The sequence below is a fragment of the Anomalospiza imberbis genome, chromosome 26, assembly GCF_031753505.1.
Source record: "Anomalospiza imberbis isolate Cuckoo-Finch-1a 21T00152 chromosome 26, ASM3175350v1, whole genome shotgun sequence".
Classification (NCBI taxonomy): Eukaryota; Metazoa; Chordata; class Aves; order Passeriformes; family Viduidae; genus Anomalospiza; species Anomalospiza imberbis.
The window spans coordinates 5033897-5047999 of record NC_089706.1 but is presented as its reverse complement, the minus strand read 5'-3'; the positions used below and the strand labels follow the sequence as shown (position 1 = coordinate 5047999).

At 55.7% G+C, this 14103-nt stretch overlaps 1 protein-coding gene across 3 annotated transcripts in view; it reads left to right on the top strand.

Moving 5' to 3' along the window:
• Positions 1-2421: 2421 nt before the first annotated feature.
• Positions 2422-14103, top strand: part of AHCYL1 (adenosylhomocysteinase like 1) — a 29193-nt gene continuing 17511 nt past the window's right edge. For 2 of the 3 annotated variants that reach the window (XM_068173288.1, XM_068173289.1), the window contains exon 1: positions 2422-2649. In XM_068173288.1, the coding sequence (XP_068029389.1) occupies positions 2545-2649 (105 nt within the window). In that variant the 5' untranslated portion in view covers positions 2422-2544. Of the gene's footprint in view, positions 2650-5766; positions 5922-14103 lie in introns of those variants that run through there. The other variant, XM_068173290.1, reaches the window with a different exon arrangement.

Here is a 14103-nt window from a genome sequence, read left to right as displayed (position 1 = left end):
CCACACCGCCGGGACCGGACACACCCCTGGGATGGACACCCACAGCTCCGGGAGCGGACACACCCATGGGGATGGACACCCACAGCTCCGGGAGTGGACACACCCCTGGGGTGGACACCCACACCACCGGGACCGGACACACCCCTGGGGATGGACACCCACAGCTCCGGGACCGGACACACCCCTGGGGATGGACACCCACAGCTCCGGGACCGGACACACCCCTGGGGATGGACACCCACAGCTCCGGGACCGGACACACCCCTGGGGATGGACACCCACAGCTCCGGGAGCGGACACACCCCTGGGGATGGACACCCACAGCTCCAGGAGTGGACACACCCATGGGGATGGACACCCACAGCTCCGGGAGTGGACACACCCATGGGATGGACACCCACAGCTCCGGGAGTGGACACACCCATGGGGTGGACACCCACACCACCGGGACCGGACACACCCCTGGGGATGGACACCCACAGCTCCGGGAGTGGACACACCCATGGGGATGGACACCCACAGCTCCGGGAGTGGACACACCCCTGGGGTGGACACCCACACCACCGGGACCGGACACACCCCTGGGGATGGACACCCACAGCTCCGGGAGTGGACACACCCCTGGGGATGGACACCCACAGCTCCAGGAGTGGACACACCCCTGGGGATGGACACCCACAGCTCCGGGAGTGGACACACCCCTGGGGATGGACACCCACAGCTCCGGGAGTGGACACACCCCTGGGGATGGACACCCACAGCTCCGGGAGTGGACACACCCCTGGGGATGGACACCCACAGCTCCGGGAGTGGACACACCCCTGGGGATGGACACCCACAGCTCCGGGAGTGGACACACCCCTGGGGATGGACACCCACAGCTCCAGGAGTGGACACACCCATGGGATGGACACCCACAGCTCCGGGAGTGGACACACCCCTGGGGATGGACACCCACAGCTCCGGGAGTGGACACACCCCTGGGGATGGACACCCACAGCTCCGGGAGTGGACACACCCCTGGGGATGGACACCCACAGCTCCGGGAGTGGACACACCCCTGGGGATGGACACCCACAGCTCCGGGACCGGACACACCCATGGGGATGGACACCCACAGCTCCGGGACCGGACACACCCCTGGGGATGGACACCCACACTCCTTGACGTCTTATTTTTGCCCCTGTTTTATTCAAACTATTTTCCTTTTGAATCGTGTTTTTTCTCCTGCTTTTCTTCTTCCCTCTGAACGAATACAAATTTTTTTACCCTGAATACCCTCATTCTTTAGTTTCAACTTTTATTTCCCAATTAATTAATCAATTAATATATGTAACTTAATTCGTTTCTATGTTTATTTAGAAAAAAAAATTAATATAATGTATGTATTAAATTTATATAATTCAGTTATTTAACATAAATTTATGCACACTATATATATATGCATCAAATTAATTTATATAAATTTTATGGTTTCATAATCACTTATAAATGTAAATGCATATAACTTATAAATATAAATAAATTAACATATTTTGCACATTAATATATAATTCATATTTAATTTATATGGTTGCTATTTAATGTATAAAATTAATGTCAATAATTATTTCATTTAGTCGAAGTCATGAATTCAATTAGTTTTAATTTCAAAACAAATTAAAGAACTATTTTAACTAAAAAACTAATATGCACGTATGCATTATAATTATATGAATTACATAATTATATATATTATATATTATGCAATATTATACATTATAGTGATTTATATGAACATTTATTTATGTAATTATTGTCGTTAATTGGGATTTGGCCCGCGCCGAGGTTCCTGGCCACGCCCCAAATGTGACCACGCCCCAAATGTGACCACGCCCCTCACCATAGCCACGCCCCCACATTGTGGCCACGCCCCATCTGACCCCGCCCCGTCCCCGCCCCTCAGCGCTCTCCCCACCGTGTCCGCCAGGGGGCGCCCCGCCCCTCGCCCGCTCCCCCGGCGGCGCCGCGCGGCCTCAGCAGCCCGGCGGGTACGCGGTGACGTCACGGCGCAGTGACGTCACGACGCCCCGCCCCTGGCGCGGCGGCCGCAGACCCGCCGCAGGCAGCGCGCCGGCGGCAGCGCAGCGAGCGTGAGGGACCGGCCGGGCCGAGCCGAGCCGAGCCGGGCCGGGCCGGGCCGGGCCGAGCCGAGCCGAGCCGAGCCGAGCCGAGCCGAGCCGAGCCGAGCCGGGCCGGGCCGAGCCGGGCCGAGCCGAGCCGGGCCGAGCCGAGCCGAGCCGGGCCGAGCCGAGCCGGGCCGAGCCGGGCCGGGCCGAGCCGAGCCGAGCCGGGCCGAGCCGAGCCGAGCCGAGCCGGGCCGGGCCGGGCCGAGCCGAGCCGAGCCGAGCCGAGCCGGGCCGGGCCGAGCCGAGCCGGGCCGAGCCGAGCCGGGCCGGGCCGAGCCGAGCCGCCCGCTGTGCTCCCCGGTCCGCCCCGCCGGACCGTGTCCCGTTCCGTCCCGCCGGCGGCCGCGGCCCGCCTCGCATTCCCCGCCGCATCAGGATGTCGGTGCCGGAGCCCGCCGGCGGCGAGGAGAAGCAGGCCAAGGAGGTGGAGGACGCCGAGAAATATTCCTTCATGGCCACCGTCACCAAGGCCCCCAAGAAGGTAGCGGGCCCGGCGGGGGCCGGCTCGGTGCGGGGGAGCAGGTCCTGGTGCGGGGGAGCAGGCGCCGGCTGTGGCGGGGGAGGACCCTCGGCCGGGGCGGCGTTCCCCGGTTGCCGGCAGGAGCCCTCTCCTGCAGGGCACAGCCTGTGCTGGGCGCAGGGAGCAGCCTCCCTCCCCGCTGGGGACGAGCAGCCCGTGGTCCGGGGGAGCAGCCGGGGTTGCGGGGTGACAGTAGCCCCTGGCGGGGGATGCAGCCCTCGGTTGTGGGGCGGACACGGCCGTGACCCGGCTCTGGCAGGAGCGGCCCCACAGGTGGGGGTTGTGCTGGGAAGGCTGGAACTGATCCAGTTTGACGGTAACTGGGAAGCGGGGCTTGTCCCCATTCAGTGGCAGAGAGGGAGCTTGGTATCGGCGAGGGGGCTGGTCCGGTCTGGGGCTGGCAGCTATGGGCCAGGGGGCTGCTGGCCCAGTTTGGGGTGGGAGGGAAGCGCTTGGGTGCTGGGCAGAGAGGGGTCTGTACTGGGGTATAACCCTGGCCCACATGGGGGTGAGGGGAGGACCAGTACCTGCAGGGCAGGTTCCAGGGGGCTGGGGCCAGGTCGGGTCAAGCTCTGGGGGCAAGAGCAGGGCTGTGGCATAGGGGTGCAGGGGGACAGGGTGACCCCGGGAAGGGGACAGGCAGGGTGGGCCCCTTGTGTGGGACTGTGGGGTGATAAGGCTTTGTGGTGGGGACAAAGCAGGAGGGACCTGTTCTTTGGGAAGAGCCTGAAGCAGCAACCTGGAATCTAGCTGTGGGTCACTCAGAAGAGTGGCTCAGCATGTTGAGTTTTTTTGGGGGCAGGTTCTGTTGGAGGTGTGGGTGGGAGCACCTTTGGGCTCAGGAAGAGGTTGCTGAGTCTCCTCAGTACCCCTCCATCCCTGAAGGGCTCACAGGAGCTCTGAGATCTCCCAGTGCTGCTCCCACAACCCTGTGGGGTGCTCAGATGGCACCGAGTGTGGGCGAGCGCTGGTCTTGCCACTGTAGCAGGGTGCAGGACCCCAGTGACCTGGGGAACTGGCCCTGTGCTCCGGTCCGGGCTCAGTGCTGTCAGGGAGGCAGATCCATGTTCCAAACATTGCACAGATCTGTGCAGCTGAACATTGTGTTCCCCTCGGGGCTGCAGCCTCCTGGAAGAGGTGGATGCAAAGGCGGAGCAGTCACAGAGAATGGGAACATCCTCATTCTTCAGGGGAACCTCTCCTGCCTGCTCTGGCCACGGCTGAGATTGGGGAGTGTCTGACCCTTGGGGAAGATCAGCTGGATTTAAGGTATCTTCTCTCCCAGGGAGCAGGGGTTGGAGACTAGGCCCTGTTTGTCTGGGCTGTGGACATGGCCTGGAGGAACGAGCAGAGGAATGTGGGGCTGGGATCTGCCCCTTCCAGCAGTGGCTCAGCACAGCTCCAGCTCAGAAATTGTTTTTACCTTTTCATAACCATCATCTCTGTCAGAGCAAACAGCACGAGACTGCTCCAAGGGGACAGCAGGCTGCTAATCCCAGAGCATCCCATGGAACCAAAATACCTGTGGTAAGAGGGAGTCCATCAAGCATCCTCAGAGGCAAGTTTGCCATCCTCTCAGGGGGATGAGATGTTGTATCCCCAGAATTTTCTGCTGCAGACTTGGCTGTGCAGCATGAGGAGCCTTGGTTGGACTCAGTGGCTGCTGCAGCTTTTCCTGGCTGGGTGAGGATATTGAAGGTGCCCAGAGCGACACGCGACATTTGAGGCTGATAACATCAGAGATGGGGAGCGAGCTGAGCTGAGCTCAGGGAACAAATTGCTCCGGGCTCCTGTTTTCCTTGCCTGGCTAGTTCCTGCAAATAGTGCTGGGGAACAGCAGAGGCCTTGGCAGGAGGATGAAAGACCAAGGAAGGGAGAATTGCTCTCCTGAGATAAGCTGTTGAGTGCCCCCAGCTCTGATGCCTCAGAACATGATTGCAATTAAGCCATTAAAACGCCCTTCTAATTCCCTGCAAGTCAAAGTGTTTTTTGTGCCAGCTGCCCTGGACCTCCTGGCATGGTCAGAGGTCAGTGGAGATGGTGGAGAGAGATGATTTACCAGCATAGAGGTGGGCAATCTAGTGCTGTGCTGCTGAAGCACGCCCCTCCTGGGGTTTTGGGCTCCTGGAACTTTGCTGATGCAGTTTGTGTGAGGCTTTTGGAGATGGAGAGGGTGGGAGTGTGGCCAAGCTCAGTGCAGGCTCCATCTCTCTCTGTGAATGGTTTTTCAGAGGAGCCTTAACTTGTGCTGGAGCTTGGGGAAAGTGCCAGTGTGAGCCCACAGCATCCAGTCCAGGATCTGCAGGAGCATCTTGGATGCAGGTGGAAGCGCACTGGGCCCGTGGGTGCTGTGGAGAGGTCGGTGTCTCCTTGTTGGGGTCACCTGGAGCTGGGAATCAGCCCCTGACATTACTGTTTCCTCTTGTCAGGGACTCATTTAAGGTGAAAAAGTGAAACAAGCAGGAGGTAAAAGATGAAGAGATTAAATACGATCTACTCCAGGCTGAAGTAGGAGCAGACTCAGTGGAGGTGAAAGGAGGAATAGGGATGTTTTCCCTCTAGAGCTGGGATTTCCTGGCCCTGCCAGAGCTCCCTTTTCACTGCAGCTCGTGGGGATTTGTCTGTCAGCATAATGACCCCGGTTTGGTCTGAGCAAGGTGGTTCTTTAGCCAGGAGTGGTTTGCAGGCATAGGTGAGCAAAGCTGAGTTTTGCACCTTCTCCAGCCGCCACTGTGGTGTTGCTGGGGAAGATTTGGAATGCTGAGGCTGGTGGCTTACCCAGGTTTAGTGAACATGGATGTGGAGATGATGATGGCAGAGCTCAAGGGCAGGTTGTGCTCCTTCAGATCCCTGTGTGCCATCACTGCTGCGTCTGGGCATCTGCTCTCCTGCCTCCCTGGAGACTGCAGGTGCCCTTGGCAGCAGTCGCTTTCCCAATCCACGTCAGCCGGTCGGCGGAGCCTTAAACTCCCAGCCGAGCCAAGCTGGGGGTGCCCTGGAGTGGGAAGGACACGGCGAGGGGCACTGTGCTTGCGGCAGGGCAGGGGGCTTGGCACGCGCTGTCCCTGTCTGTCGCCTCACCCCGCTGTGTCCTTGTCCCGCCGGCATTGCTGTCTGCTGGGCTCCTCCACACCTGGCTGCTGGCAGACGGATGGACACCGCAGGCAGATCTTTCTCCTGCGGCATTGCTGGGCTCTGAGATGGGCTGAAGGCTCGGGTTTGGTTCTGGGGAGGTGAGTTGGGTGGCGGCTCTGTGCCCGCGGAGCTGCTGTGGGTGCGTCGGGGCGGTGCTGTGCCCCTGCGGCTGCCGGCTCCGGCGGGATCCCGCGCAGGCTGTGGCAGGGAATGCTAATGCACAGCGCTGCAGCTTTGCGGTGGCAGCGAGCCGGCTGCTGTGGGGGTGGCAGAGATGGAGCAGAGAAAAGCTGGGGAGAGGGGGATGGAGGGCTGGGTGTCCTCTCCTGAGCATCGTTCCCGCTGTTGCTGTCTGCAGTGGCCTGCGCACCGCTGACCTTGCTGCAGCTGGCTGCATCCCTGCCCTGCACAGCCCGTTCCAGAAGACCTGTTCCTGCCCCACTTTCTTCTGTCGTGACTTATCCTAGGTCCCTGCAGCTCTGCCAGGCTGGGTGATACCTTCCCCTTGGGGCTGTCAGGGGGACGAGACTGCCCTTGTTTGTCCTGTCAGAGCTCCTGTAGCCATTAGTTTTTCCTGTCCCTTTAATTTAATTCCTTAGAGTGGCTGCTCATAAATCCTCTGTGCCTTTGTGAGCCTGTCTGGGGCCATGGCTACCATCTCCTTTCCTGCTGTTCTGCAGGCACCATGCACCTGGTCTTCATTCCTTTGCCCACATCTTCACTTCTTTGGTTCCTTACTCTGTCTGAGTTTTTCCTTCTCATAATGAGGTGCCCGGGCTGGGATGAGTTGAACAGCTCATTGTCCTCTGTATGGATGTCCTTAGATGAGTCTGGCCTTCCCTGGGGTGCAGGAAAACCCTAATAAGTGGGGGGGGGAAAAGCTCAGGTGTGTTTGGGGTGGAGATGAATTACCGGGGATTGGGGCAGCCAGGTCACTCCTGGTGCTGTGTTAAATGATAGAATCCTACATTTTTTCTCAGTTGCTCTTGGGACCTTCCCATTGTTTTGGTGTTTTGGAGGGTCTCTCTGATGTCCAGAGGGGGGTTTTGTGCCAGTGCCCCAGCACTGGGCAAGGCCAGAAGACACTTAATTTAATTGTTGAACCAGAGGGGAAAGAAAGGAGATTTTGGGGGTTTGATGGGCATAAACTGTCTTCAAAATGATGTGCCAGAGCCTGTGGCTTTTGCTTCCCTCTTTTTCTCCTGCATCCCTGAAGGAGGCTGGGTTTCCACTCTTATGTCAGTCCTTTGGAAATGGGAGAAGAGTTGGATATTAATTCTTCCCAGTCTTCAGAAGCATCTCTTGTCATCTTTTAATGGTGTGGGGGTGGAGACCACCCATCCTGGGAGTCCCCTTCCCCCATGAGCAGCCAGGTCCTGGGTGTGGGAAGAGTGCTGGAGCAGGAGCACAGTGTTTTGTTTTGACCTCTGAGATGCCAGCTTATCTTCTGCTGCTGGGGACTGGCCTACCACAATACTTTCTCTGGGAACAGTTTTCTCTCTGCTTTCCAGCCTGTGCAAATGTTGGAATGGGTTCTTGTGCTCCCTCCTAGATGCTGAGGCTGGGGTATTTCACTCTGGAAATCAGGTTTTCAAGGTCAGGTTGGAGTTAATCCTTTGCAAGTGGGGATCCTGACTGTATCGCTGCTCTGAGGAGTTGGTGGGTGCCTCATCCCAGATTTTGGAGCAGGAAATGTGTGGAACCTCAGCACTCAGCCTGAGGGATTTGCTTGTGCCTGGCTGTGGTTTTATCACCAGGAGTTTCCTGCGGGGTGACGCTCGCATTTGCAGAGGGCTCATTATGTTTCCTGCTGAGCCCTTTGATCAGAGGTGCTTATCTGGGGCCTCTGGCTCACCTTCACTCAGCACACGGTGGTGACGTTCCAGGTGACTGTCCTGGGACCTGCTGGTGGCCCCAAGGGCCCACAGTGTGAAGGACTTTGTGCCGGAACTTATCCCAGAGTGAGACTTGGTGAAACCAGGGGTTGAATCTGTAAGGGGCTGGGAGAAGAGTCAGGGAGCCCCACCAAGGAGGAGCATCATGGTGACACCTCAGCAGGTGGAGCCCCTTCCCAGGGCACAGGATAATTCCAGGGGCTTGGGCACCCTGAGCAGGGCTGGAATCTACTCTGCACCATCCCTTTCTGCCCACATCATCCCTGCAGGCTTCCCTGGCATGGTTAACCCTTGGGAATGGGTGCTTTGGGACATCTTGGTTGATGGCCCAAAGGTCCAAAGAGGAAGCTGCTAGTTTGGAAATGGTTTGGTTGGAAGGGACCTTGAAGATCACCCAGTTCCACCCCCTGCCATGGTCAGGGACACCTTCCACTATCCCAGGTTGCTCCAAGCCCTGTCCAACCTGGCCTTGGACACTTCCAGGGATGGGGCAGCCACAGCTTCTCTGTGCCAGGTCCTCCCCACTCTGACAGGGAAGAGTTTGGGCTGTTTTTTTGGCAGCTGCTCTCCCCCCGTGGGTTCTGTGCCTCTGAGACAGTGGGATATGGAAGCTGAGGCCAGTCCTGCCTTTTGGAGCTGCCCTCGTTGCCCTGTTGACTTGGGCTGCTTGAACTGTGAATTTTAATTACACTTTGGGATCAATACGGTGGCCTTGGTAACAAGCTTATTGCTGCTGCAGAATCTGTTTACTTCAGGTTGGTGACAGCCAAAGGACTGAGGTGGCCGAGGACATGATGTTCCAGCTCCTTGAACAGGCTCCATTGTAATTCGGGTGAGGCTCCCGCAGCCCTCAGAGCTGGGTGCAGCCTTCCCTTGGCTGCCCCCACAGACCTGGAGCTGCCTGGCAGCACCCGTTCCTGCCTGGCTGAGGAGCTGCCTGCGTTCAGGAGCCAAGATTTGGGTGGGAGCTGCTGGAGCCTGGTTTATCTATGTGGTGTGGGTGGAAGGGATCACTCCTTCTGGCCTTTTTCAGTGCGTAGAAGTGGGCAGCCTGGAAAAGGGCTTTGCCTTCCTGAAATTCATGTTTTAGTGTCCTCCTTCCAGATGAGGGTGAGGTTCAGCCTGCGTCTGCTGTTTTCTGCCTCTCCTCCTTTCACCTCCAACAGGGAGCTCCAGATTTCACACATTCCTGCACTGTGGGGAGAGTTTTGCATCCAACCTGGGCATGTTTTGGAGCGAGAACATCTGGCTGATCCCTGTTGACCTTGGAGCTGTCAGCATCTTGCAGGCAGCACAGTGTCTCCTACATTAACTAATCCCGTCTCCAAATATTCTGTGGGTTTGCCATCTCCACAAAGAAATCACTTTCATCCCTCCTGCCTCCTCTAAAAGAAAGGGACTTCATGAAATCAGCCCTGTTTGCAGGAGAAGGTTGGCTTTGCTCTGACACAAGTCTGATGTTTGTCCATCCTGGTGGTGATTCCTCAGGCTCCTGAGCAGGGAAGAGCCCATGCTGAAGCCTGAGGTTTCTCCTGCTCTGCCTCTCACCAGATGCATCAAAATCCAGGTAATTTCCAGGGCTGAAAACAGTCTTGGTAAATGAGGAATGGGCAGCTCTAGTGGAAATACCACTGTGAGAGGCTTTGGGAGTCAGGGCAGGGGGACGATGGATTTCCAGTTTTCCAGAACAGGCTGCTCCTGTTTCCATGCTGCTCCTGTGGGATGTTTTCCCTTAAAGCTGTGACACAGGGATGGAGGATCAGCTAAGGGTACCTGAGAATAGCTGGAACCTCTCCTGAGTGGGATTTGCTGTTTTGGGTTTTGGAAAGACCAGTAGAAGTCTTGGAATGCTGAGATTTTCCAAGGCAGTGTGGGGGGATAAGAGGAGGCAAATGGGGTGCCCAGAGTGCCAGGGAGAGTGATTCCTCCCCCAAAACACAGGGACTACTTCAGGATTATGGAGCAGAAGTTTGGCCTTCTCAAATTGTTGTTTTTTGGTGGCAAACCCTCCCTTCAGACCATGAGGTGTTGCTGAACGAACTGTTTGACAGTGTTTCCAAGTGTTCCCTTGTTCTCATGCAACTGTGCTTGGAGAGGCATTTTCTAATTAGTTTAAAAATTGATGCTAATTAAAGCTGATTCCCTCTCAGCTCTGACACACAAACACATTTCCATGGGCTTCCAGCTCTGCCAGCTGGCCTGCTGGAGGCCAGCAGTCCTCAGATTGCCCCATAAGCTGCTGGGAGTGATTGATTTAACCCTCAGTCATGGAATAGGGGAATGGTTTGGGTTGGAAGGGTCCTTAAAGCTCACCTCTGCCATGGCTCCCTGGCCTTGGACACTTCCAGGGATGGGGCAGCCGCAGCTGCTCTGAGCACCCTGTGCCAGGGCCTCCCCACCCTCACACGGAGGAATTCCTTCCCAATATCCCATCTCTCCCTGCCCTCTGGCAGTGGGAATCCATCCCCTTGTCCTTGCAAGGACATGACCTTGTATTGCTTGTGCAGTTCTTCCAGTGTGGTCACTCCAGTTACTACTAATTTTCCTGCTGCCCAAACACGTGCTGTGCCACAGGCTGGGTGGGCACTGGGGATGAATGCAGAGGTGAGCAATCTGGGATGGCTTTAGACCAGTTGCTGTTTGCCCATTCATGGAGATTATGGGGTGAACCCGTGAGACACGACCAGAGTTCACTTAGGGATCCCAGACATTGGACTTCTGCTGTTCCTGCCAGGAAGGAGATATCTCTCTGTGTTTCAGGAGATATCCTCCTGCTCCATCAAAGGCAGGCCCCAGCCTTTGCCTCGATTCCTGCAGTCCAAGGACTAGATGTCTCCTTATCTGCTGGTGGGGAGCTTTCCCTCTGCTCCTGCTGGAGCACACCTTTGACCTCCAGGTGTTTATGAGGCAGATTTATCCCCAGTTACTATTTAACACTCAAAATCACATTTCTTTTATTGAATTTCTCCTTCTGTTTATTTTTCCTTTAACTGGCATTTACAGTGATTCCCATCATGACTGAAATCTTGTGGTGATTTCCAGCCTAGTAACCTTTGGAATGGGTCTCTTTCTTTCCTGGTGTTTCTTTTTCTCTGCTGAGTTTTGAGATTCATGTGGAAGTCCTTAATTCTCCTCTTGGACTCAGAGAAACTTGGTTTGTTTTTTTTTTTTTTTCCTCAGTGCTTCACCCAACCAGCCTTTCCCTGGCAGTGGAGGATGGATGTTGGGATCAGGGCTTGGCTGGTTTGTTTTGCCAGAACCTCAGTGCCCTTTTATTTCTTCACTGGGAACAGTGTAAACGTTTCCAGGTGGAGATTTGGCTGGGATTCCTGTTCAGGGAGTTGGTGGGGAGAGTGCCAGGCAGGTCTGTGCCTCTAGGGAGAACAGCCTGCCCTGTGAACCCTTTGGGAGTGAGAGGTACAGATCCAGGGGCACCAAATTCCACATGGCTGTGCTTCCATGCACAGAGCAGCACCCTTGGAAAGCCCTTCCAGTTGTGATGTCTGAATGGAGCACTTGGGGCTCCTTCTAAAAATTGGGGGAACCACCAGGAGAAAGTTTTCCTCTTGCAAAGGCCGCACCTGGAGCAGAAGCAGGTCCTTTTTCCTGAGGGTTGTTTCACTTGCAGCTCTCACAGAGCCCTTTGTGCTCAGGCTGGGAGGACCAGGAGATGCTTGCTGAGCAGCACTCCTGCTCTTCCAGCATCCCCATGAATGGTGGGGTGAAGCAGTGGGCACTGCTGGGAAAAATCCCCCACCTTCACCTGGCCATGGGCTCTGCCTGGGGTTTTGTTTGCTGCTGGGAGGATTTGAACTGGGAATCTGGTGGTTCTTCCATGGGTTGGCCATAGCCTCATGTGAATTTGTGCAGCCCTTTGCCATCCAAGTTTGCACTGGCATGCGCGACCAGAGCTTGGAGGTGGGAAAATGGGATGGTTTGAGTCACAGAGCCAAATCCACCTCCAAACCCTCCCCTCCCCAGTGCTTTGGGGATGAGGATGGTGAGTCATCAGGGTCAGAGTCTTGCTGGTCCTGATCCCCCATCCCTCTTCTCCAAGTACCTTGTTTTTCCTTTCCTTCCGTCCTTAAAGAGTGCTGTGATCCAGAAATACCCTTCCAGGCTGGATAACCTCCCAGGGAAAGAACCCTAAAACCATCCCTGTCTGCCTTGCTGATTCCCACCCCAAAAATCCGTGTCCTGTTGGATTGTGGAGCAGGAGCTGTGTCCCCCTGTGTGTCCCCTGTTTCCAGCCACATGTCTAGACACTGTCCTGTGGGAAAAGGGGCTGGCTCTTCCAGCCTGGAAGCAGAGTAGAGGGGCCCTGAGGACAGAGCAGCCAAGTCCTCTAAACAAACCCAGCACCCTGGCATGGCCACAGTGGGAATGGGGCCAGCTCCAGGGGCCAGCACAGGGGCACTGGGAGCATTGGGAACCTACAGCTGGTGGGTTTGGGATGGCCTCAGGGAAGAAAACGTGGCAATAGCTCGGGGTCCCCTCCGGGATCTGGGTGGTTGTGAAAACAGCATGGAAGAGTTCTGTCCCTTCCCTGAGGAGGTGGCTCGAGCAAAGCTGTTCCTCTCTTCTTTTTGATCTGGAATGAAGGAGAACACTGGTTATCTGACTTTCTTCCCCTCTGCTGATGAGGCTGAAGGGCCTCATTCCCTGGGATGCTTCTGCCCTCCCTGGACACTGTGATGAGTTGCTTCTTCAAATCAGTGGATTAAAACAAGTTGTCCTTTAGAAATGCTCGACACAGCTCCTTCTCAGGAAAAACCATCATCTCTCTGTCCTTCTGCAGATAAGGAATCCTTGGAGACTAAAACCTGAAGGTGCCCATCTCCAGGTGGGCAAAATCCAGCCCTGCTCCAAGCTGCTGCTGCTGTCTCATGTGGGAGCAGGGCTAGTGAGGAGGAGGAGGAGGAGGAGGATGCTTGTTTGAGCTGTAAAACATTCCTTGTCTGGCTGAATTTCCAGGAATGACAAAGAAATGATGAACTTAAAAGACAGGTCACGTCAGGGCTGCCTTGGCAGCATGGGCATCCAGCAGTGCCCTCCCAGCCTCTGCCAGGGAGTTTTTGTTTAGGAGAACATTCTAAATAAAGGGAAGTGGCTGCACTGAACAGTCCTGATCCCTGCTGCTGGTTTTCTGCAGCCAAAGGAAAGGTCCCAGGACTCTGGATCCTTCCAGGCTTTCTCCTGGGAGGACAGAAGTGGGTTGCAGAGACTCTTCTCCTTTAGAGGTGGCTGTGTGGCTGTAGGAATGTGCTCTGCTCCCATTTTGCTGTTCCTCCCTGGGCAACTGTGCTGTGTCCTCACATCCACGGATGTCAGGCTTGGAAGTCTAGAGGATTTTTAGATGGTTCATTGCTCCCTGCTTATCTTGGGTGATGTGTGGAGCCTGCTCCTGTCCCTGCTCCACTTATCCAGGACAGAAGTGGCTGGGAGGACACTTTTCCCATGGCTGCGTTTGTGCCAATGCTCACATGTACCCTAATAATAAAAAATAATAAAAGGGTTGCTGAAGCAAACCTGGGGGTGCTAGGAATAGAGCCTGGAGCTGCTTCCCAGCCTGTGTCCTTTCCCCTGTGGAGCCTGTGCATTGATGAGCCATGTCAGCTGTGAGTTGGTGGATGCTTTCCAAAATCTCTGTTCCTTCCATAATCTGCTCCCACTCTCCCCCAGGGCTGCATGGGATGCAGTCAGGGATGTGTAGCACAACAAAGGAGCTAAGGGACCTCTCTGGAGCTGTTCTGGGAATGGAAGAAGTGTTAAAATGAAAATTGGGATTGTCCTGTGCAAGAGGGACATGCTGGGCTCATCTGTGCCTGGGGTAAATCCAGCTGCATCTACAGCTCCCTCTCCTGGAGTCAGGGGTGGAATTTTCTTACTCTTGTCAGCTCCAAAAACTGCTCTCCTGGCTGACCACTGGGAAAGTGCTTGGGATCAGCCATGGAGGATGGCACACCCTGCAGTCATGAGCTGCCAGTTTGGTGAGGTGGTACCAATCCAGACCTGCAGTCTGTTTGCCCTCCCTGTGTTGTAATAATTAAACAAACGAGGCTGTGTGTGCTGGGGACACTTGAGCTGCTGGGTTTGGCTCTGCCCCACCAGTGTTCTCAGTGGATTTATCCTTATGCCCTAGAGAGAAGCTTGTTCAAGCTGGTCTTCAGCTTCCTGGTGCTTTGGGATGCTCTGGACAGTGTGGCCAAATAGGGTGGACAGTGCTCCCTCAGCTCCAGCCCTGGAAAGGGTGTTTTGAGCTGAACATGAGCGGCTGTTGTTGGGAAATGTCAGATCTGCCTGGGAATGGGCACAGTGGCAGTGGATTTCCCAAAGGGAGAAAATGTCCATCTGGCTTTGCTGGTGTGACCGGGAGCAGGCAGTG